Here is a 22,722-nt window from a genome sequence, read left to right as displayed (position 1 = left end):
AATGTGTCCCATAGACTGCATAGAAAAATGTATTTAGACTCCGAGTCCGGAGAGAGTCGTGAAGCCAGTGAGGAAGTGGAGCCTGTATTCTCTGGAATGACCAGCAGGGGGCGACTCCACTTGGATGGCAACATCGTGAACAGCTCCATCATGTGGTGAATCTGCCGCCAGCGAGTTGTCAAGATTATCTTTTGTGGCCTGTTATTTTTTGGAATTAAAAACTTTTTCAAAAATGTCTTCAGTTTTGTTTTAAGGCAGAAATCTGTAGTTGAAGATCACGACTGTGTGTTTGTGTTTGTGTGTGTGCGTGTGCTTGTCTCCCCGGGCGTTGATGAAGCAGCTGAATATGATGGGAACCAGTCAGAGCAATTAATCCTCCCAGTTTAGAGCTGACAGCTGCTGGGAGGCTTTTTCTGGTTCCACCACAAACCACACGTCCGACCTGCTTTTTAAAGTTAGTTACGAATACCGGCACAAAGGAATTTTCCGCTATTGTCAGGTGATAACAATTTTTTAACCATCACACATACACAACAGAGTTCTTGGATGAACTAAATGTTGGTTTTTGTCTCTTTCATTTGATTTGATGAGAGTAAAAAAAAAAAAAAAAGTAAGTTATATTTGTCTCTCCTCGTCCTGGATCCACATTGTCTAAAGAGATGGAAGAAAAATTCCTGAGGTGTTTGTTTCAAGCTCAGCTGCTGCAGTCCAACAACTGGTCACACACACACACACACACACACACACACACACACACACACACACACACACACACACACACACTATAAAGCTGTGGTATTTATTTCCAGCCCATCTCTCTTCTTCGTCTCTCGGCCTCAGGCAGGACTCAGGATGGCAGAGTAAGTCTCGATCTCACTGATGAGACTTTTTCTGTTTTTAAATCTTTCAAAAACAAAAACACCAATATTAATTTCCCCTACTCATTTGTGTGTTTGTTTCGTTTTTAATGTAAAGGAAAAAGATTTCGACCAGCCGGAGGAACCAGCTCAAGGTAGAGTGAGATGATTTTAAAGTTTTGAATATGTTCGTTGTCCAGCGTCTGTAGCCGTGAAGTTAATATCATGGGCATCATCATATATTCAGCATATCATCAATCTAAAAGCAGTTTAATGTGTGTTTTGTGGGAAAATATGAGAATTAATAGAACAGTGGAATAAGAAAGAGAAGCACTTCACACAATTAAGTATTTTAAGGTTAAATTAAAACTTTTATTGTAATGAACAACGCAAAAAGATGCTTTTAATGTGTTCACAGTCTACGTTTAAAAAAAAGGAAATGTTTTTTTTCTGAATTCAAGTTCTCTATATTTGGTTGTGTTTGTGTTTTCTTTTATTAGTTTATGGTTGATAAACTGTAAAATATCGAGCTAAAATGAATTTCTTTGTCACGAGTTTGAAAACGGCATCTTAGAAATCATTGCCAACGTTCGTACACATGTATATATAGATATATATTGGTATTGTCAATGTCTGTTACAGTAGGTACCCATAGTCGCCAGTTGCATTTCTGTGTAAAATAAAAGAGAGATTCAGATTCAAACGTCTGTTAAGATGAGAGCAGACCTCTGATGACACCAAAACCAAAAAAAACGGAGCAGGGTACATTTTCTTTTCTCTGTCTCATAAGAAGAAAAATGGGCCCCTGGGCTCAGACATATTAAAGCCCCCCACCCGCCCATCCATGTTCACTGTATGAGACTCCAGACCGACTGTTCGAGGTCGTTGTGATTCTCTTCGTAGTGGATTTGAAGGAAAAATACTGGGTTGTATTTCATTGGTACTCGTATGGATCAAAAGACAAAGAAAAAGAATACGATCAGGACGTTGAATGAAATATCAAACACCTGATTGAAGCGTCTCCTTGCCATCGTCACTGTTCTTCATCGCGGCCGCCTCCTCTCTCGTCCTCCCAGAGTTTGCTGCTGCAGATCGCTGAGACGCTGCTGGAGGAGGAGGCGCGCGAGGCGGAGAGGGAGAAGATGAAGTACATGGAGGAGACCTGCCCGGCCGTCTCCACCCAGGGCTGCATGCAGGAGCTGCAGGTAAGACAAAGAGAGAAACCATCCTCCACCCGGACGGATGCTGGGCGGAGGCGGGGAAAACACTGGTGCTCACAGTCTGACTCTCCTCCCCGACTCCAGGATCTGTGCCGGAAGCTTCACAAGCAGATCGACCTGGTGGACGAGGAGCGATACGACATGGAGCTGAAGGCGACAAAGTCCAAGAAGGAGGTAGGTCGTTTTCTTTCCCACAGAAAGTGTGAAGCCGCCGACTGAAACAAGAGCTACGCTCTGTCTTTATAGACATAAACCAGGGATGTTCCAATAAATCAGATTTGGCCAAAAGGCCCCAATCGTTGTGTCACACTCGTTAATGTCTCCCACTTAATGATCCCACTAAAACAATACTTCATGGGATGTAAACCAAACTCGGTGTGTTTGTTCAACGTATGACGCGAGAGACCCCCAGTGAGTTTGCTCATGATAGGTAAAAGGCATCTTGAGTTATTAGTATATATGCTATAGGCCACGCCCAGTTTAACGAATCAAGATGGCGCCTCAAATTTTGACCAATACGTGCCCCCGGAGCACGCACACCGATTTTGGTGAAATTCTGTTCAGTAGTTGCCGAGGTACACATTGTAGCCTTAAAGCCTATATTCCTCTTAGCCCCGCCCCTCTGCGAAGACATTTTGGCAAGTAGCGGCCATGTTTTTTTTCGACCAATCTTGCTAATTTGTTTATTTTAATATTTTAAGGCGGCATAACCAAATTTGGTGTTGATCAAGTCAGAATTTCGAAAGTTCTATTCATGGTAGTGTTTTTGAATAATTTGTCAGTCGGAGTCAAGGTGTGAAGGAATTTTTGGACCTTGATTACAGCGCCACCATCTGGCCAATTTGGATCATCAGGGTTTTAGAAGCCAACGAATAATAATGATTTCTATGGACCCGTCGGGGTTGGAACCCTAAATATTATCCTGCAAACGGGTTTATATGTATCGTCAAGACGACCTACACCAACCATGTTCCACTGACTCACACACACACACACACAGTAACTGTCCGTCCCGTCAGGTCGACGACCTGAAGCTCATGGTCCAGGATCTGAAGGGGAAGTTCAAGAAGCCGGCGCTGAAGAAGGTGCGGATGTCGGCCGACGCCATGTTGGCCGCCCTGCTGGGCTCCAAACACAGAGTGTCCACGGACCTGAGGGCGAACCTGAAGCAGGTCAAGAAGGAGGTGAAGGAGGAGGTGAGCGCCTCAGACTTCCTTCAAAATACATTTGAGCTGCGTACTTTATTCAATACCTCAAACTCAAAATGATGTGAGAGTTTGAAATTGATCCTCGTGTTTATATTTCAGGAGAAGCAAACCGGCGACTGGAGGAAGAACATCGAAGACAAGGCCGGGATGGACGGCAGGAAGAAGATGTTCGAGACAGAGGCCTGAGCTCCAACGTGTTGTTCATCCCTATCAGCATCGTTCGTGTCTGTGTATCGTGTGTACGGCTCATTGTTTGCAATTTGTATAGATGATAAAAAAAAGAAATAAATCACGTGTTGTTTTTGTGTGTTTCACTGAGATTATGTGACTCAAATCAAGGAAAAGAAACAAAACATTTCAGGACTTCAGAGGAGAGGAAACAGGACAGGAACATGTTAATGAGGCGCGTCACATGTGAAAGAAATATTATAAATACATAGACTTGATATCAGCCTGATACAGAATAAAGGGTTTGACCTCTTTGGGACACATCATTACACATTTTAGATTTATTTTAGATTAGAAAACATGAATGAAATATAGTTATATCAAATTAGAGGCACTAAAGGTCAACATCAAAAGGTTTCAATAATAATTTTAGGTATTTATTTGGAATCACTGCCTCATATTACATGGCAGCTATAGGAAAAAAAATACAATATTTACAAAGTAATCTTATTCATAAATAGAGAAATTATTAATATATAAAACAGTATGTATGTACAAAATATAACAAAATTTAAAAATATAAATAATATGTACAGAGCCTTAGCAATAGTTGCACATGGGGAATAAATATAAATATTGCACAGTTTAAATATTGCACAAATAGTGTGAATTTTATTTAATTTGATCTTATTCTATATTCTTTTTCTAATTCTGTGTCTATATGTTGACTGCTACATGCACCTTAATAACAATAAAACGGATTCTGACTCAGATTCTGATTTAATGAGCACAACCAGTAGGTGGCGGTGTTGCGGCATTAGGCTCGGATGATGCCAGGCTGGAGGAACGAGAAGAAGACGACCCCTGTGGTCACATCGGGTCATGTGAGAGAAGAAGAAGAAGAAGAAGAGGAGAAGGAAGAAGAAGACATTGATCAGCAGATCAAGTGAAAGTAAACCGACAAGAGAATAAAAACACAGAATATCTGTGAGTTCAACCCGCGCGGACCGAGACAAGGCGCCCGAACTCGCGCCGCTTCCGCCCACGAAGAGCCAACAATGACGGCGTCGGTGTTCTTCGGCTGCACCTTCATCGCGTTCGGCCCGGCCATCGCTCTGTTCCTGTTTACCATCGCCCGCGAGCCGCTGCGGGTCATCTTCCTCATCGCGGGGTGGGACTTGTTCGACTCGTAACTTTTAGTTCACCCCCGTGGGAACTCATCTGCGCGATCGCCGGCTCCGTGTCCGTCCTCGGACGACGACCCGGTGTGTTCGGCGGAGCTAGCTTGCTAGCTAACGCGTAGCTTCGTTAGCATGCTAACTTACAGCAGTTGGTTCCATTTTCGGACAACCTACTGTTATACTTAAAAAAAAAAAAAAAAACAGGGAAAAGAAAAGTATTACTTAAATTAAATGAGCCAATCTGAGGCTCTCATATTACATACACCAACCTGAGACACAGCTCAGTCAACTGTCCTCATATTTGTGAGTTCAAATGGCTCATAACAGAACAAATTCATTGAGAAAAGATATTATTTCAAATTTAGCACTTTTCACATTTCAGAGAATTTCCCTCAAAACTTTGAGCAGGTAGAAACGTTTCTAACAAACATGAAGAACAGTCAGACCGACGTCCACAGGATAATACCAAAACACTGCTACAGCTTAAAGAAAATTCAATTTAATATCGTAAATCAAAGTAAAAATGAAGAATTTAAGTCTAAAGTCAAAGTTGCTTTTAATTGAAATTGATTTACTCTTCTGTGTTTCTTGCGTTTTGCAGTTGATCCACAAACAAGACTGAACAATCATCCTTCACTGTTACTGCTGTTGTGCCACTTTTAAGTTGGATTGGAAAAAAACAAAAGTAATTAATCAATTAGTAATCGATTACTAAATTAATCGCCAACTATTTTAATAATCGGTTCAAGTAGTTTTCACGGAGAAAAAATAGTCAAAATTCTCTGATTTCATCTTCTTACATGTGAATATTTTCTAGTTTCTTTGCTCCTCTGTGACCGTGAACTGAATATCTTTGGTGTGTGGACAAAACAAAACATCATCTTGAGGTTTTGGGGAACATGATTGATATTTTCATAATTTTAACTAATGGAGAAAATAGTCGACAGATTAAAAAATAAAGAAGACGGGCCAGCTTCGTCTCTGAGCTTTTTAAACGGCATAAAAGTAATGACATAAATAAATCAACACAGAGATTTTGCACTAGAACGAACCAAAATAAATCAGAATATTATAATAATAATGTCCTAACTCAATGTGTTTTGTGATCTCCTTTTCTCCCCGGACAGAGCGTTCTTCTGGCTGGTGTCTCTGCTGCTGTCGTCTCTGGTGTGGTTCATCTCGGTGCAGATCAGCAACAAGGAGAGCGCGGCGCAGCAGAAGGGTCTGCTCATCTTCGGCGTGGTGCTGTGCGTCCTGCTGCAGGAAACCTTCCGCTTCGCCTACTACAAGCTGCTCAAGTGAGTCGGCGCCTCCACGCGCACAGAGAACACGGGCAACGCCTGGTTGGGGTCTGGGATGCCGGTGTCAGTGCGACATCCTGCTGCAGTGAATATCACACATTAATCCTTTAATGCTTAAAGCTCAGCTGGAGCTTTTCTGTCCTCGTCAAAGCTCAGAAATCTGGACACAAAGAAACCGTGTCAGAACTGAACAGTTTGAAACTTTTAAAACTTAAAACAGTAAATTATCTCAGAAGAACAACAACTGACCTCTGAACTCTCTCGTGATCATCACGCCCTGACCAGCCATTCCCCACTTTGTTTGCCTGCTCTGGTGTCAAGCTCGTCCCAGTTTGTCCCAGTTTCTTACCATTTATCTTATTTCCTTTTTCTTCCGTTAACGGCTCATTGTTGTTGCTGACATACATATTTTACTGTTCATGCTCTTGTTTCCAGCGTCACAGTGAAAACTAGGAACTGTGTGTGTGTGTGTGTGTCCCTGCAGGAAAGCGAATGAAGGCCTCCTCACGCTCAGTCAGGAGGAGACGATGCCCATCTCCATACGGCAGCTGGCCTACGGTACAGTTAGTCTCTCACACAGTCTGGACATGACGTTTATTCAACACTGACTGTTTGAATGCAGATCTGGAAAATTTTATATATTTATACCTTTAATATATATATATATATTAAAGGTATAAATATATACATATATTCTGCATTCAGATATATGTGTGTGTGTGTGTGTGTGTGTGTATATATATATATATATATATATATATATATATATATATAATTTAAAGCATCTGGAGGCAGTTCTGGAAAACTGTTTTAGTGAAATGAATAAAAACACTTCTTTTACATTGAACTTGGGGCTGAATGGAGTGTGACTGTAATATTAATGGTTAAACACTGAACATTAGCTTTACGATGTAAAATTGACCTCTTCTCTTTGTTGTTGTTCTTCTTCTTCTTGTTTTAATCTCAGTGTCCGGCCTCGGCTTCGGCTTCATGAGCGGGGCCTTCTCTGTGGTGAACATCCTGGCCGACTCCGTGGGGCCGGGGACTGTCGGGATCCACGGAGACTCGCAGCACTACTTCCTTTCCTCAGGTACCGGCTCCCAACTCGTAAAAATAACAATTTGCCTGTTGTTGTATGCAACAAACGATCCGTCCCTTTTTCGTGGGGGTTGTCAAATCTGATTTTGACGAGGCGGGTCAAAAGAAAAAGTTGTTTTTTGATGATAGAAAACTCTCTTCCTGTTTCAGCCTTCATGACCATGGCCATCATCCTGCTCCACATGTTCTGGGGCGTCGTCTTCTTCGACGCCTGCGAGAAGCAGCGGTGGTGGGCGGTGGGCGCCGTCGTCGCCAGTCACCTGGTGGTGTCGTGTCTGGTGAGTGTATCGGTCCACGTAGAGACAGGAAGTAGAAACGGGAAGCCGACACAGTTTTACATCGCAAGAAACAAATAGAGCCAGATAGATTAGTTCCAGTGTGTTCCACTGAAGACCGGTAATTTGTCTCGGGAGACGGTGCCTTTCCAGAATTAACATTCAAACGCCCCTGAGTCAATTTCAAAACAACCGCCTAGAACTGTTGACATCAGAGGAATTATTAGACCAGTGACACGAATGAAATTCTGCTCCCCCCTCTTGTTCTTTGTCATGTTTCATTTCACTGCATCATTAATAATGTCACGTTTTGAAATGGTGACATAGGTCATTTCTGGAAAATGCTTTCCTGTGGCTTGCATCATGTGGGTTGAAATATTTGAGCATAAGTGTATAGGATGAACAAGTATAATATAAAAAAATTAATATAAAGTAAAGTTCATTTTCCAACACTAATGTTCTAATCCCTCTCCAAAAAAAAAATCTTTGTTTGTGTTATGTGTTTCTGATTTAAAAAACAATATATATATATTAGCTGATATGTCACCAAATTTTTTAAAAATCCTCAAATATTACCCCTACAGAAATCATGTGTTAATTAAAACTGACGAGGAAAGTAAAGGACGTGCAAAAACTGCCAGCTGTATATGGATATATATTTGTGTCTTGTGTTGATTTCCGTCCCCCCCCTCGTCCTCTCCCCCCCGCAGACCTTCCAGAACCCGGAGTACGTCAACAGCCTGGTCCCCACCTACGTCATCCTGCTGCTGATGGGCGTCTGGGCGTTCTACTCGGCCGGCGGCTCGCTGCGGAACCTCAAGCTCTGCCTCACTTGCAAAGACAAGGACTTCCTGCTCGCCAACCACCGGCCCAGATAACGCGGCCGCGCCCGACGCAAAAAAAAAAGGAAGCTGTGCGGGACTCTTCTCCAAAGATCCACCAGTTCACGCACACACACACACACTGTACACATACACACACACACACGCACACACACACACACACACACACACACACACACACACACACACACACACACACACACACACATTCTGAGCAGAGAGTTAATCTGCAGTTTCACAGAGGAGGTCGGAGGTATGAAAAAGGTAAAAGCAGTGGAAGAAGAAGCTACGATAGATTTCATTTACATGTAATGACACGTGGTTTAGCAAAAATATTATTATGTCCCCCGATTGTTGCCTGATGCTCTTCAAAAAAAAAAGGGGGAGGAAACAACTGATGAACAAACCTACAGAAGATATTTTCAGTCGGGGCCACAATCTGAAAAAATTCTTCACACACTTTAAATTTTTTTTCAACTTGTGAATTTAATCCTTCATCAGCAAAACTCTGTGTATATATATATATTTTGATGCATTCCCTGGTGTGTAGATAGTGAGAAGTTTTCATTTTTTCCAAGTGGTGATGCGCCATCTGTAGTCTGTGAGAAGAACAAGCTGCCGCCTTTGACTCCAGTTCGTCTCTGAGACATGAATTATGACTTATGAATTTTTTACACTTGAGTGACTTACATCTAAATCGCTGTTGCGACTTTGCTAAACACACACACGTCTTGTCATGTCAACGAATTCCAGCTTGCGTCACGTGTGAGTTCTGGTTCTCACTGTGTTTTTCCTCCAGTCACTGAAGTACTCACCAGTTTTGTCCCTCTGCTGTTTCCATCCTCAACCCGACCGACAAACAGGAGGAGGAGTCACGGAATCTCCAACCGTTTGAAAAGCTCAGTTATTGACATACTGGAGTGGAATGACAACTACTTTTTTGATTAATGTACAGTACAGTGCGTGTACTTTTCCTCCTCACATTACTAGCTCCCAGATAAGAACACGCATCAGGCAGACGTGTCGACTCTGTGATCTTCACACCTTCAATTTCTTTGTTGCCTTTTTTTTTTTCATGTTTAAGTCGATTGTGCTGGGAATCATGTGAAAAATGTCCTTTTTTTTTTCTTGTAAATTCTCTGCAATGAATGTTTTTCCTTTGCACCTGATTTTTTTTTTTGCCGCTGACCCACATGTACAGTTTGTTCAGATCACAGTCTGCGCTGGGACGAGTTAAAGATGTAAATCTTAAGACCTTTGGCCTCCGGTGTGCTTTTTTCTTTTGGCTTCGGGCCGACACTTTAACTCCACACAGAATAATTATTATGATTTCTTTTTTTTACACCGGTAGAGAAGAACCTTTCACTCAGCTGTCAGTTTATTTGGTTTAACTAGATCAAGCTACAGCTGCTGATGCGACAGTCCTGCAGCGAATGCTTCTGTTATTTGTCCTGTACTCACTGATGTAGACGGGCTGGACGAAATAATAGAAACACCTCTTGGCGTTCAGCAGCATCACCAACGTCCAGGTCTCCCACCGGATGATTTCTTGCTCATCTCTTTTGATGACATCATCAGCGGTCACTGCTCCAGCTCTACTCCATCGCTGTGTTAGTCAGGTCAGAGTTTTACATTTGTCCAGTTTGATGATCTATAGCTTAAATAATATATTTTTTTAAAACGATGTTCCCATCAGCCTTTGCTTTTCTTCTGTGTTTATTGCTGATTAGCAAATGGTAAATGATAAAAAAGAATTGTGTTGCCCCGGAAAGATGCTTTTCATATCACTATAGAGTTTTTTATTTCAGTGATTCCAGAGAACTCCTCCCTCGTCCGGTGTCCATTTATGAAAGTGGACACCTGTTGGCCCCGGGACACACAAGAGCCCGTCGGGGTCTCTGAGCGGTTTCCTCAGTCAAAGGCCTTTTTAAATATTTCTTACCAAGACGAACAGACGGGAAATGTCCCCTCTGACCCCTGGGGTCACCTCAGCAATATTCAGGCGTGTCTTTTTCTCCATGAGTCTTGTGTTTCCTGTCTCGAATCAGAGGGTCGTGTGTTCGCGTTCAGGCCGGGTCGTCACGGTCTGACGAGACGCCGTGATGACACACAAAGAAAACCGAGTTAGGCTCAGATCAGTCCAAAAAATATATACTGCCTTTAAATATCTTTATATAATAAGTGACAAAAACATATTGTCCGTGACGTCAACATTGCATAACGAGCAGCAAAGGTCATAATCAGTCAGGTGAGTATAACTTCTTTTATTATTCTTAATTTAAATCTGTCCATTAACTTTGCACCTTTTATTTCAATCAATTTTTTATAATTCATTACATTGATGCACTTTCTAACATGTGATGCTGATTACAGTACACTTCATTGTAGTAGAAAAATATCATTTATACATAAACATTGACTGAGCGAAAGAAAAAAATATTGCTTTGCTTCAGATCCATATCATCTGAACTATAATTTTTTCCTTTACCCTGCAGCTCTTTCAGATAAATGTGAAATATTTTCATTGGTCTAAGAGATACTCAAATCATTTTTTTAAAATAAAGGTATTAATGCAGTCTGGCATTTCAAATATTGCTTAAGGAAAAGGACAGAACATCAGCTGAATCTGAAATAATTTCATTTTATCATAAGTTATATCTCATCTCCCTTCATGCTGCTGTGATGTACCGCTGGCTGTGGACCACAAGGGGGCGCAGTTCCTGTTCTCGTTGGTCGCTTCATACTTTAATCACTCCATTAAACTTTTTAATCTCATAGTCAAATCAAACTTCATCTTCAGTAAGAAGATGTTTAAGATTCATAATGGAGCATCATCATCATCATCATCATCATCAGCAGCAGTATCATCATCATCAGCAGCAGCAGCAGCATCATCATCATCAGAGCACCTGTGCGGTTTGGGACTATGGAAAGCCCACCCCCTTGACTTTGGCCCCGCCCACGCGCGTATACATTATGCTAATGAGCAGGTGCGGCAGGGTTCTTGAAGCGCGCGGCGCGCCGCTCGCGGAACGCAGCCGGATGGAGCAGCGCAGGCAGCGGCGGGAGTCCAGCAGCCGGAGGGTCGTGTTCACCGGGTGACGCGGTCCAGACCCGACCGACCGACCGACCGACCGACCGACGGACCGACCGACGGCGGGACCCGACGAGACGAAGGAATGGATCCTCACCTGGGACGAGGCTGGACGAGGCTGCTGCGCGTGTCGAGTCTGTACTTTGTGCTGATTTATCAAGGTGAGGGGGGGGCAGGTGATGTGAGAAAGGGGAAAATGTCTCTTTCTGAAAATTAATTTTTAATCACATTAATTTCTCTCATAATTTTGCTCAGTTTCTCTTATTTTCTTTCATTCCAGCGCATCTCTCCTGGGGCGTGGAGAGGGTGAACGTCTCTGGATGGGGTGAAATCAATAAGTGAGTTCATTATTTATATATCTATATACAGTATATATATATATACAGTATATATATATATTTATCACTTTATCTTGATGTGTTTTTAGTCTGATGTTATTTACATTGTTTGGTTTATTGTGGTCCAGGGCTGCAGCTAACGATCGATATTTTCATTATCGATTCGTTACTTTCTCGATTCATCCGATCAGTTGTTCGGTTCAGAAAATGTCCATCGTGTTTCCCCAAACCTCAAGACGATGTTTTGTTTTGTCCACGCACCAGAGATGTTCAGTTCACTGTCACAGAGGAGCAGAGAAACCAGAACATATTCACATGTGAGAAGCTGAACTCACAGAATTTTGACTCTCTTTTTTCATTAAAACTACTTGAACCGATTAATCAATTATCATAATGATCGATTCACTGATGAACTGTTGCTCCCCTGTTGTCGTCTTTATACACACATGGTGTCCTGCAAGAGTTTCAGACCCCAGAAGTAAATTGAAGATGCTTTAAAAAAAAAAAATCATGAATAGTTTTTATTTGTCATATAACTTCAGACAAAGTTCAGTGAACAGAATTTTTAAAAAATCAAACCGATACTGTATTTTTAATGTATTCATAAGGTTGTTGGGAGAATCTTGTAGAACTTGCCCCGGTCTTCGTCTTCTTCGTCTTCTTCGTCTTCTTCTTCTTCTTCTTCTTCTTCTTCTTCTTCTTCATGACCCTGACTGGTACATTCAGACTCTCTGTCCTGCTGCAGACTAGTGAATGTTTTTGACCAATCAAATCAGCTCCTTCGTGATGGATGAGAATCTAATGTCCGACTCAGACTCTTGCACATGCTTAGTCTATGAATTTGACCTTGTGTTAGATTTTTTTTTTTGGCCACACTTGATATAATTCATTATGAGGCGGGACGTTACAATGTCACGTCATTGTTAGAACGAGGGCTGACGTGAACGGTCGGGAGCCATATTTAAGCGAAACTGACTAAAATTCGACTGGTTGTCGATTCTCAAACTTAATATTTTCGACGTCTATTAACATGCAAGAGGATATTTGGCTGTTTCAAACAAAACAAGCTGAATATGTGAAGTTTGGGTAAAATGCATTTGTCACTATTACTATTATGTTCTTAACATTTCAGTTTGTTAATCAACGTTTCTGTCAGTCGCAGCCCTTGTTATAACTTTTAAAATTATTATTATATGAATTAATTTTGTTCTTTGGTTGATTGGTGGTGGGTTTGTGGGGTTTGTGGTGTGTGTGTGTGTGTGTGTGTGTGTGTGTGTGTGTGTGTGTGTGTGTGTGTGTGTGTGTGTGTGTGTGTGTGTGTGTGTGTGTCTGTCTGTGTGTCTGTGTGTCTGTGTGTCTGTGTGTCTGTCTGTCTGTCTGTCTGTGTGGGTCTGTATGTATGTATGTGTGTGTGTGTGTGTGTGTGTGTGTGTGTGTGTGTGTGTGTGTGTGTGTGTGTGTGTGTGTGTGTGTGTGTGTGTGTGTGTGTGTGTGTGTGTGTGTGTGTGTGGGGGGGGGGTGGGGGGTTGTTGAACCTGCAGCGGGGAACAAACCTGTCGTTGTTCTCTCCGTCCCAGCAGCGGGAGCAGCGGGATAAAGCAGCAGAAATGGGACACCGCTTCCCAGGGAGGGCAGGTAGGTAGTGGCACTGAGCGCTGACACTGATGGAGGCTGCTTCAGGCGGCGAACACACAACCAGAGATCAGTGGACAGAAAAAAGAAAAAGGAAAAAGATCCGTGACAGTGCTCACACCAAAACACAGACTCAGAGAAAAGAGACATTTCAAATGATACACTCCATTTATTCCTAATGTTAAAGTTTTTCCAGTAAAAAAACTACATACATACATACGTACATAAGGATGTAAATGTTATACTGTATTTATGTTATATGGTGCCGTTTTAGTTTCAGGTCCGGGTTTTCAGCATATTTTCAGAAATTAATAATTGCTACAGTTTGATTTTAATTCAGTTCCTTTTCAGTTTCAAAAATGTCTCATGCACCGACAGTGTTTTGAAAAAAAAAAACAGAAAAAAACATTAAAAAAAAAACATAGAAATATCCCATGAGATCTGAGTGCGACTGTACATCTAGATGACACGTACACCACATACTGTAAAGTAATTCAAACTGAAAAGGCCTCTGCTGTGTGTAGAGTAGAAGTAAAACAACGTGTTCACGCCGGCGACATTTTTTCCCGCTCCGCTCTTGGAACCGGGCCGGTCCCAGCAGGGATATACAGTGGCCGCCCTGTTGTTCTCACTCTTCCTCTATCGGAGGTTCCATCAGCCTGAATGCGCTCGCTGCCTTTTGTCTGGGTTTCCTTCTGGCCCGGAGAGGCGTGGGAATCCAAAACTCCATAACTATCGTGAGGGGTTGGGGGGGGGGGGGGGGGCGGAGCTAGTAAAACGAACAAAGCAATTAGCGGCGCAGGTCGCAGGTCACACAGGTGAGAGAGAGAGAGCAGAGACGTGTCTCGTGTCGGTGCGTCGTGACATCTGGGTCGACGGATACTGGTACCAACATACTATCAATAATCATAAAGCATGTAGATCTTTTCATGCTGCCTGTTCGGTCGCTATCAGTTCTCAGCACAGCTACACCGATACTGATCAGTGATTAATAATTCATAGTCGTACACCGATTGTCCCTCCCACCTCTTCACCTTTGCCATCTGCTTCTTTAAAGATGGAAGCCTCGGAGCGAGAGCTCAGGAGTCCAGGGATTATCAAAGTCTGACTGATATGGTTTTTTGGAACGCCGACGCTAATGTTAGTATTTTTAAACCAAAGCTGCTGTTACCCTATATTTTCTTTTCAATATCTGACAAAACCAAAACCCGTCGATTTTCGTACCAAAATATTTGCGATGTTTCCCCGTGAGTCTTATTCTTCTGTGACCTCTTTTAATATCTGCAGCTCCGTCACGCACAGATTTTATCTACAGGGACGTTTAACGTGACATATCTTGTATCTTATACAACAAAGATCCTCCAGAATTGGGTGAGCACACGGGGGAGGAGGTGTGGGTCAGGTGCGGGGGTTGTCGACCTGGATGGGAAGTCACAGAGGAGTCGTTAACGAAGGCCGGATGACAGGTCCTTTTTCTCCGGGGCCTCTCCTTTTCCCAGCGAAAGTCCGATGGTTCCATCGTCCACCATCGCCCGCGACACTGGTTTGGCAACAAGCTGCGTAATTCTGAGAACACCGAATTGCAAATGCTTTTAATCAAATCTTTTATTAATCCGTCACCCGAGAGCGGGGCTTGTTTTTCGGATATGCCACATAAAAAAAATACTAAACTGGTGAAGTTAATTAAAAAGAATGATTGCGATACGACGGATTAACTCCGCTCCGTTCTCTCTTTGCCCAACAGAGTCGAGGCTCAATATGAAAATGATCAGATTTTTTAATATATTTGGTTGGAAGAAGCTCCGAGACATTGCTGGGTAGGATCGGCTTATGAATGTTGCACGACTGAATGATCGCAGCTGTTGCATGTAATACCCGTTGATGAATTTTCTCTCCTCTCAGGACGTCCAGACAACAGCTGCTGTGTTAGGAACCAACACGTCTTCCTCAAGTGGTTCAGCGGTCGACCGGACCGACGCGTCCAACCTGGCCTCCTCCAGCGCAGAGAGGACCCTCAGCTCTGACCGATCATCTGCAGCCATAGCACCAGCCAGTCAAACGCCACCATCGCGTCGATCACGCACCAACCCAGCGCCATCCGACAAATCGCCTATCAACACGGCGTCAGCCAGCCAATCCCCAGCAACCGTTGCACCAGGCACCACAGCACCATCCGTTCGGTCTCCGTCAAAGATAGGGCTCTCTAGCCAATCAGCAAGCAGGTCGACGCCAACCAGCCAATCGCCAACAAGCACAGGATCGGCCGGCCAAATACTATCCAGTCATTCACCAACCAGAACAGAAGAATCTAGCCTGTCACCAACCACTACAGTACCAAGCAGCCAATCACCTACCTCTGCAGTACGAGCCAGCCAATCACCAACTACCACAACACCAGCTAGCCAATCACCAACAACCACAACACCAAACAGCCAATCAACACCAACCACAACACCTGCCAGCCAACCACCAACAGTCGTAGCACCAGCCAGTCAGCCGCCAAAGACCTTATTGGACCATTCAGCAGGCAGCACAGTGAAACCTAGCCAATCAACAACTGGCTCGAAAGCATCCGCCCAATCACCGCTCGCCTCATCATCTCCTCATCAACCGTCACCCACCGTAATACCAGCCGATCAATCCATACCCAGCTCAGAAACGTCACACGGCTCCTCATACAGCTCGACGTCTCGTAACCAATCGCTGTCAAGTGAGACGCCCCGTGACCAATCCCTGACCAGCTCTGACCCATCGAACCGCTCGCCAGTCGGCGGAGGCTTCTCCCCGGACGAGCGTCCAGTTAATATTTCACTCCTCACCAGGCAGGTGAAGGAAGCCCTGAGGTCGTCGCTCCGTCGGAGTCCAGGTGGGTTCATGTTTAATCTCTAGTTACAAGTGAGTGTCCTTCAATACAGCATGATGTTCATTATCAAAGCCCCAGTGTGTCATTTTTGTAATTGTCTGGCGGCACCTGGTGGTAAAGTTGCAAACCGCAATCAACTGAGCACCCGACAGGGGACACTTTATGGTGGCGCACCGCTGATTCCATTTCCCGTCTCCGGCATGCGACGTATTTTGGACCGTTTTGTGCAACCGTGTCAACACGATGTAGCAAACATGGCGTCTCAAAGTGAAGTCGGGTCCACCTCATGTAACTACATTTAACTCCCCCCCCCCCCGGTTACTTCTGGTTTCATTGAACCAAGATGGCACTTGGTCAATAAACTCAAGGCTTCACAACGAGAGCCCACAAACCAACAGATGACGTCACGGTGGTTTGCCGCTTGGTTTAAACTGAGCAACAAACGAGCCCTTTGTGTTACCCTCCCCCCCCCCCCCCCCCCCCTTACTGAGTGAACAGCAGGGAAATACCCCGTTATCGTACCTGCGCTTGTTGTGTGGGACGTGGCCGACCGGGCAGACTTGGCTGTAAGTCCACTGAGCAGATGGTGTCACTGCAGGATGGGCAGCCATCGTTTCGGTGGCCGGTGGTGCGTTCAGTGACCGGAACGTTTGTTCGGGGCCCCCACGGAGCTGACAGGTGGGGGGCGGGGCAGACAGATGGTGACTTGTGCTTAAAGATGTCACCTGCCTGGTTCCTGAAGTCACTCATCTGATTCAGTGGTTCCAGGTACAGGTGTACGTGATGGTCGGACTGACCACCTGGAGGACTCAGGACCATAATGGGTCTTTAAACTGACAGTTTAATGATTTTCCTCGGCACCCAGCAACCGATTAGCACCTCAGAGCTGACATGATGAGTTGATCTATCAATTAGTCAAATTACTGTTATTATTATTTAATACATTTTCCAAATTTTTGATAATCAATGATTTCTGTTTTAGCAAAAATCCACAGGTATCAGCTTCTCAGTTGTCAATATTTCTCAGTTTCACTCAACTTCTTTGTTTGGAGTTTGGACAGTTGGTCAAAAAAAAACTTTGAACATTTTCCAGTTGGTAATCAGTAAACCTGTCGTGTGTGAAATACTAAATGATGATATTGGTGAAATATTTATCAACCTATCAAGGGAAAATGATTCCTCAGTTGAGGCATCACTGTCTTTTGTTTTCCAGTCTGATGATCAGCGGTGTAACTGTGTGTGTGTGTGTGTGTGTGTGTGTGTGTGTGTGTGTGTGTGTGTGTGTGTGTGTGTGTGTGTGTGTGTGTGTGTGTGTGTGTGTGTGTGTGTGTGTGTGTGTGTGTGTGTGTGTGTGTGTGTGTGTGTGTGTGTGTGTGTGTGTGTGTCTCGGTCTGTCTGTCTGTCTGTCTGTCTGTCTGTCTGTCTGTCTGTGTGTGTGTGTGTGTGTGTGTGTGTGTGTGTGTGTGTGTGTGTGTGTGTGTGTGTGTGTGTGTGTGTGTGTGTGTGTGTGTGTGTGTGTGTGTGTGTGTGTGTGTGTGTGTGTGTGTGTGTGTGTGTGTGTGTGTGTGTCTGTGTGTGTGTGTGTGTGTCTGTGTGTGTGTGTGTGTGTGTGTGTGTGTGTGTCTGTGTGTGTGTGTGTGTGTGTGTGTGTCTCCTCTCTCAGCAGAGTCATGTGTGTCTCCCTGTCTGAACGGAGGACAGTGTGTTCAGTCACAGTCATGTGACTGCAGCTTGTATCAGGCCACGGGACACAGATGTCAGACGGGTGAACCACACACACCATCCTGCCTTTTTTACAACTCAATTTCCTGTTTCAAATGAGAAAATCCACCATCACAACCATCATCTCATTATTTTAACTACAGCGTTGGAATTTATTTTCACAACATGAAATTTAAGAAACCGTTGACTACTGTTGGTTGTGATAGAAACTAGAAATACTTTTTGAATATATTACTTTTTGTTATACAGCAGTTGTCTGCGACATTTGGCCTCAAGGGCATTACAGACACTAAACTCTTATCTCAGAAGAAATACAGTTTTTTTATGACTTATTATGAGGCCAAATATGAGTTTTATCATTTTCTCCGCAAGAATTTGGGCTTTTACTTCCTTCAGGCTTCAGAATGTAATTCCAGTTTCTATTCTGAAGCTTCAGAACAGAGATGTTAGCTTCATCTAATGAGAAGAAGAGGAGAAGACGACACCCCCTGACTGTCGTCTTTTCCTCTTCCTTTGCAAAAAAACTCAGTCCCGAATCCCGGCTTCGAACGGGAGATGACGTGCCGGACGTGGGGTCAGCACAACTTCGAGACCTTCGACGGCCTCTACTTCCACTTCCCCGGCCGCTGCACGTACACGCTGCTGAGGGACTGCGAGGAGACCAACCAGGCCGGCGTCGTCGTCCAGGTCAGTTTCAGACAAAGTGAATCACCCCCCCCCCGACCAGACGCTGCCCAGAGGGCCTGGCTTGGTCGTCGGTTACTCCTGCTCCCAGAGCGCACGCTCTCCTCTCCGGCTTCGCGTCCGAGCCCCGGGGACGAGATCCGCTCTGGAGATTAGTGAAAGCTATCTGGTTATTAGAGTCAATTACCATTAAATACCGCAATTACCCGCGATATGCCTCCAAAGCGTCTGCCACACACTGGGACTTTGTTCTGCTGCGGAGGCGGCGGACACTGTAGCTGTGTCGAGAACTGATGCCGACCGAACGGGCAGCATGAGGAGATCGACGTGCTTTATGATTATTGACAGTACGTTGGTACCAGTCAAAAGAAATAAGAGGCATTAAATGAAAAGAATGAAATGCTGTGAGTCGAACAACCTTAACCTTAATGTGTGGAAAGTCTTGAATTTGCTAAATGAGGTGTGTGTGTTACTTTTGTGGTAATGTTTCAGCATTTAAACCACTATTAGGGAGAACTGGGGCTAAAATAGTTAATAATAATAATAATAATAATACATTTAATTTATAGAGCACTTTTTATTGCTAAAAGCAATCTAAATAAAAAAATGTCATAGTTGCCCTTGATGTCTTTTTTCTTCAAGTTATTTATTCTTTTTTTTTTTAAATTTTAAATTTGTGCAGTAGCTGGTAGAGTTTTTTTCTGCTCAGCGGCAAAATCAAAATTAAACAAAACTGTCTTTTCAAGTCAAGTCAACTTTATTGTCAACTCCTGCAGTATTGTTCCAGACATACAGAGGAATTGAAAATAAGCAATAAGTACAAACCCCAAAAAACAAAACTGAAAATAATATATGTACTATATACAATAAATAAATTCTAAATAGTGCAAATGTAAGAGTAAGGCAAAACCACACAGGATAGAAAAGCTAAAGAAATTGAAAATGTGCAATAGAAAGGAAATACTGTACAGTATGTGTAATACACAGGAAACTAAATAAATTGAATACATTGCGTCTTTTACGGCGCTTTCACACCTAATTGTTTGGTCCGGGACCTTTGGACTCTTCAGTTTGAACCAATGGACCAAAGGTTGATCCGACCGAAAGACGTGGTCCGGGTCCGGATCAAACTGAACCACGATACTTTTCGTTGGCAGTCTGGAAAGAATTTTGGGGCCGGTTTGACTTTTGGACCAATAACAGGAAGTTGAGGCAGCTTTTAAGTTTAAAAAACGCCCTTAATGTATCTCTCTCTAACCCAGGAACACAAGGAGAACGTCTGGGGTAGTTTTTATTAAGGAAAAACCATCAACTGGGTTCCATAGTTTTTAGCAACTCCCAACGGGAGAAAACTGTGAATTTGCTGGGGACTATGTTCAGTGGGTGGCTGCACGGTGGCGTAGTGGTTAGCACCATGCATCACAGCAAGAAGGTTCGAGTCCCGGTTCAAACCAACCAGGGCCTTTCTGTGTGCAGTTTGCATGTTCTCCCCGTGTGTGCGTGGGTTCTCTCCGGGTTCTCCGTCTTCCTCCCACAGTCCAGAGACATGCAGAATGGGGTCAGGTTCATTGGAGACTCTGAATTGACCGTAGGTGTGAATGTGAGAGTGAATGGTTGTCCGTCTCTGTATGTGGCCCTGTGATAGGCTGGAGACCTGTCCAGGGTGAACCCCGCCTCTCGCCCAATGTCAGCTGGGATTGGCTCCAGCCCCCCGCGACCCTTAAATGGATAAAGCGGTAGACGATGGATGGATGGATGGATGGATGGATGGATGTGTTCAGCGGTGGATTCATCCACATTTGGAGTCATGTATTAAAGGTGGCCTGCACGTCGTCATGGCGTCTCACGCCACGTTGCCTCTTTGTTGTTTGCAGGTCCACAATGATCCGGGCTGCGGCTCCGCCACCTACGCCTGCCAGCGCTCAGTGAGCCTCTTCCTGCCGTGGGAGGGCGAGGTGCGGCTGCACGCCACCAACGTGACCTACAAAGGCCAAAGGTCGGCAGTGTGTAGCGCAGGGACACAAACAAAACCACAACGCACAGGTCATTCATAGAGGAGCGGGTCGTGTCCGTTCTCACCGTGTCCGTCCCTTCAGTTTGCAGCTGCCCCATCACATCCACGACCTGCAGCTGGAGCAGATCTCGCAGTACGTGCTGGTGACGCGGCGGCACGGCTTCACGCTGGCCTGGGACGGACGCGGCGGCTCCGTCTACATCAAGCTCAGCCCCGAGTTCGTGGGCCGGACGTGCGGCCTGTGCGGCAACTTCAACGCAGACGTGCGGGACGACCTGAGGACGAGCTACGGTGGGATCGCCTCGTCCGGATGTGTGAAAAAACGCTCTCGTCAGCTTAGTTACAGTCGTTGCATATATATCTATATATCTATACAATATAGTCTTGTACAGTCGGACTGTGGGGTGTGAAAGTAGCTCAGCTCCCCCTGTCATACAACCTGAATCACGCTGGATCAGATTATAATCAGTAAGCACTTAACCACAAATAAAGACTGTAATCCGATCAGTCCGACCGTGTGAGGATGTGTTTAGTTACACATTTAAACCTCAGCGACAACAAGAAAAAAAGGAAATGCAACACTTGCAGTCCAAGTACAGTCGGTACGATGATAGACTATGATTAGATTTTTATCTTGAATCCATCAACAACAACAACAACAAAAAATCTGATTCCAGATTCCATCAAAGAACAAAACAAGGATGCATTCGAGAAGGAGCAGGCAGAAGCGTAGTGCTTATACAGTCCTGCCCCAACTTTACAATATCATATTATTACAGAAAACAAATATATGTATATACACTGAATAAGTGAACTTGTAAAGTCTTTCATGTAGAATAAACCAAGCTGAACAACAAGTCATGTACTTTACTTCTGACTATTGTATAGAATAAAATGTGGCGCTTATTAATTACCTTCTGTTCGGCAACATAACCCAGAATTGATTACCCAGGAATATTACGCTATCCAAGTCGAGCAACAGTAAGCACAATTTTGGACAGTGTGCTGAGATAAACTGAAACCTGTGGCTGTCGGTGGTGAAGTGAAGCACGTGCAACTAGTATTGCAAAATCACTCCTGTAGTTCTGGACTTTATTTCTATAGAGCCACTTCCCCTTTTTCTAAAGATCACTATCTCTCTCTCCCTCTTTCTCTCCCAGGCGTGCTGACTAGTGAAATAGAAATGTTTGGGAACAGCTGGGTGGAGACGGAGCCGCACCAGGCCCCATGTCCCATGGTGCCGTCTGGCTTCTCTTCCCCCTGCGCTGCGGTCGATGCTCACGTCCTGCTGGTGAGGTGTCTGATAATAACAGTCGGCTAGCTGCTTCAAAAAACATTTACTACTTAAATATATGTATGTTTAAAAACACATATATTACAGGCTTAATCGTCACATAACTTTTAATCTTTTAATTTTATTTATTTTCAGTTTCACTTGTTTAGTTTAAAGCTACAGGGTGTAATATTTAGAAGAACTTATTTTCAGAAATTTTATATTTTGTCCATAATTATGTGTTCATTAATGTAATAATCAACTTTGAATGAGGTAAATATAGTTTCGGGCTTTAACTGTAACCCAAGTTAAACTTAAATCAAATTCCTCTTTGTTAAGTGTGATGGAAAATAAAGTGTTTCGTTAAATAACCAGACTGTAAAGTTGTAGTGTTCACTCAAAGCAGGAATCATCACTTGATGTAGATTTTTTTTATATTGCAGACAATGTGTGATTTCTTATGAAAGGACAGCAACAATTTGGTTGCAGACATCACTTTGCCTTCTATAATTTTAAATGTTTAGTTGGAAATGACTAGGTTAACATTCCTGTTTGTGTGCGGATGCAGAAAGTGGAAGAGGTGTGCGCGATGCTGCTGGATCCGCCGTTCCAGGGCTGCCACGACTTTGTCAGCCCGCTGTCCTACATGGCCAGCTGCTCCAACGACCTCTGCACGTAAGAATAACTGACTAATATTCACTTTATTGACCCCTGACAGAAAATGAGCCTATATATGAAATATAGGCACCTCAATAAAGGAAAGTTGAAAGTTCAAATCTATATTGGACAATACATATCTACAATTTTTTTTCCTCAATTACGTTAGTTAAGATATTTTTGTCTATCACGCTTCTTTGGACACCAACGTTTGTACCCATTTGAGCTGCGCTGTAATATTAATTGGATTTCTTAAGGCTTTTTCTGTCCACGTCTGAACGACTTTGTAAGCACT

The 22,722-nt window shown here is 43.7% G+C and overlaps 3 protein-coding genes across 6 annotated transcripts in view; all 3 read left to right on the top strand.

Moving 5' to 3' along the window:
* The first annotated feature begins 830 nt into the window (after window positions 1-830).
* LOC118302854 (troponin I, fast skeletal muscle-like) lies at window positions 831-3,588 on the top strand. The gene is made up of 6 exons (XM_035629343.2): window positions 831-860; window positions 976-1,012; window positions 1,934-2,062; window positions 2,162-2,251; window positions 3,097-3,273; window positions 3,385-3,588. The coding sequence occupies exons 1-6, from the start codon at window positions 853-855 to the stop codon at window positions 3,469-3,471; spliced, it is 528 nt and encodes a 175-aa protein (XP_035485236.1). The 5' UTR covers window positions 831-852; the 3' UTR covers window positions 3,472-3,588.
* A 725-nt stretch (window positions 3,589-4,313) lies between these two features.
* aph1b (APH1B gamma secretase subunit) lies at window positions 4,314-9,402 on the top strand. 2 transcript variants are annotated; one of them, XR_004790642.2, is made up of 7 exons: window positions 4,314-4,624; window positions 5,762-5,932; window positions 6,420-6,493; window positions 6,903-7,025; window positions 7,184-7,311; window positions 8,019-8,279; window positions 8,328-9,402. XR_004790642.2 is itself a non-coding variant. In XM_035629342.2 (6 exons), exons 1-6 carry the CDS (start codon window positions 4,512-4,514, stop codon window positions 8,184-8,186), a joined length of 777 nt encoding a protein of 258 aa, XP_035485235.1. In that variant the 5' UTR covers window positions 4,314-4,511; the 3' UTR covers window positions 8,187-9,402. The 2 variants fall into 2 exon arrangements, 1 of the variants encoding a protein (XP_035485235.1); XM_035629342.2 differs by having other exon boundaries at window positions 8,019-9,402.
* Window positions 9,403-11,147: 1,745 nt separating this feature from the next.
* The window catches only part of otog (otogelin), a 53,879-nt gene continuing 42,304 nt past the window's right edge, over window positions 11,148-22,722 (top strand). The window contains exons 1-10 of one of the 3 annotated variants that reach the window (XR_007030564.1): window positions 11,148-11,405; window positions 11,525-11,582; window positions 13,160-13,217; window positions 15,117-16,080; window positions 17,744-17,842; window positions 18,329-18,486; window positions 20,358-20,479; window positions 20,580-20,788; window positions 21,658-21,788; window positions 22,339-22,445. Coding sequence is in view for 1 of the 3 variants with exons in the window: in XM_047331480.1 (XP_047187436.1) it covers window positions 11,330-11,405; window positions 11,525-11,582; window positions 13,160-13,217; window positions 15,117-16,080; window positions 17,741-17,842; window positions 18,329-18,486; window positions 20,358-20,479; window positions 20,580-20,788; window positions 21,658-21,788; window positions 22,339-22,445 (1,985 nt within the window). In the remaining 2 variants the exon portion in view is untranslated. Of the gene's footprint in view, window positions 11,406-11,524; window positions 11,583-13,159; window positions 13,218-15,116; window positions 16,081-17,740; window positions 17,843-18,328; window positions 18,487-20,357; window positions 20,480-20,579; window positions 20,789-21,657; window positions 21,789-22,338; window positions 22,446-22,722 lie in introns of all 3 variants that reach the window. The other 2 variants (XR_007030563.1, XM_047331480.1) reach the window with 2 other exon arrangements.

Source organism: Scophthalmus maximus, chromosome 4 (genome assembly GCF_022379125.1).
Source record: "Scophthalmus maximus strain ysfricsl-2021 chromosome 4, ASM2237912v1, whole genome shotgun sequence".
Lineage (NCBI taxonomy): Eukaryota > Metazoa > Chordata > Actinopteri > Pleuronectiformes > Scophthalmidae > Scophthalmus > Scophthalmus maximus.
The sequence above is the reverse complement of the archived record's forward strand: the minus strand, read 5'-3'. Positions and strand labels throughout refer to the sequence as shown.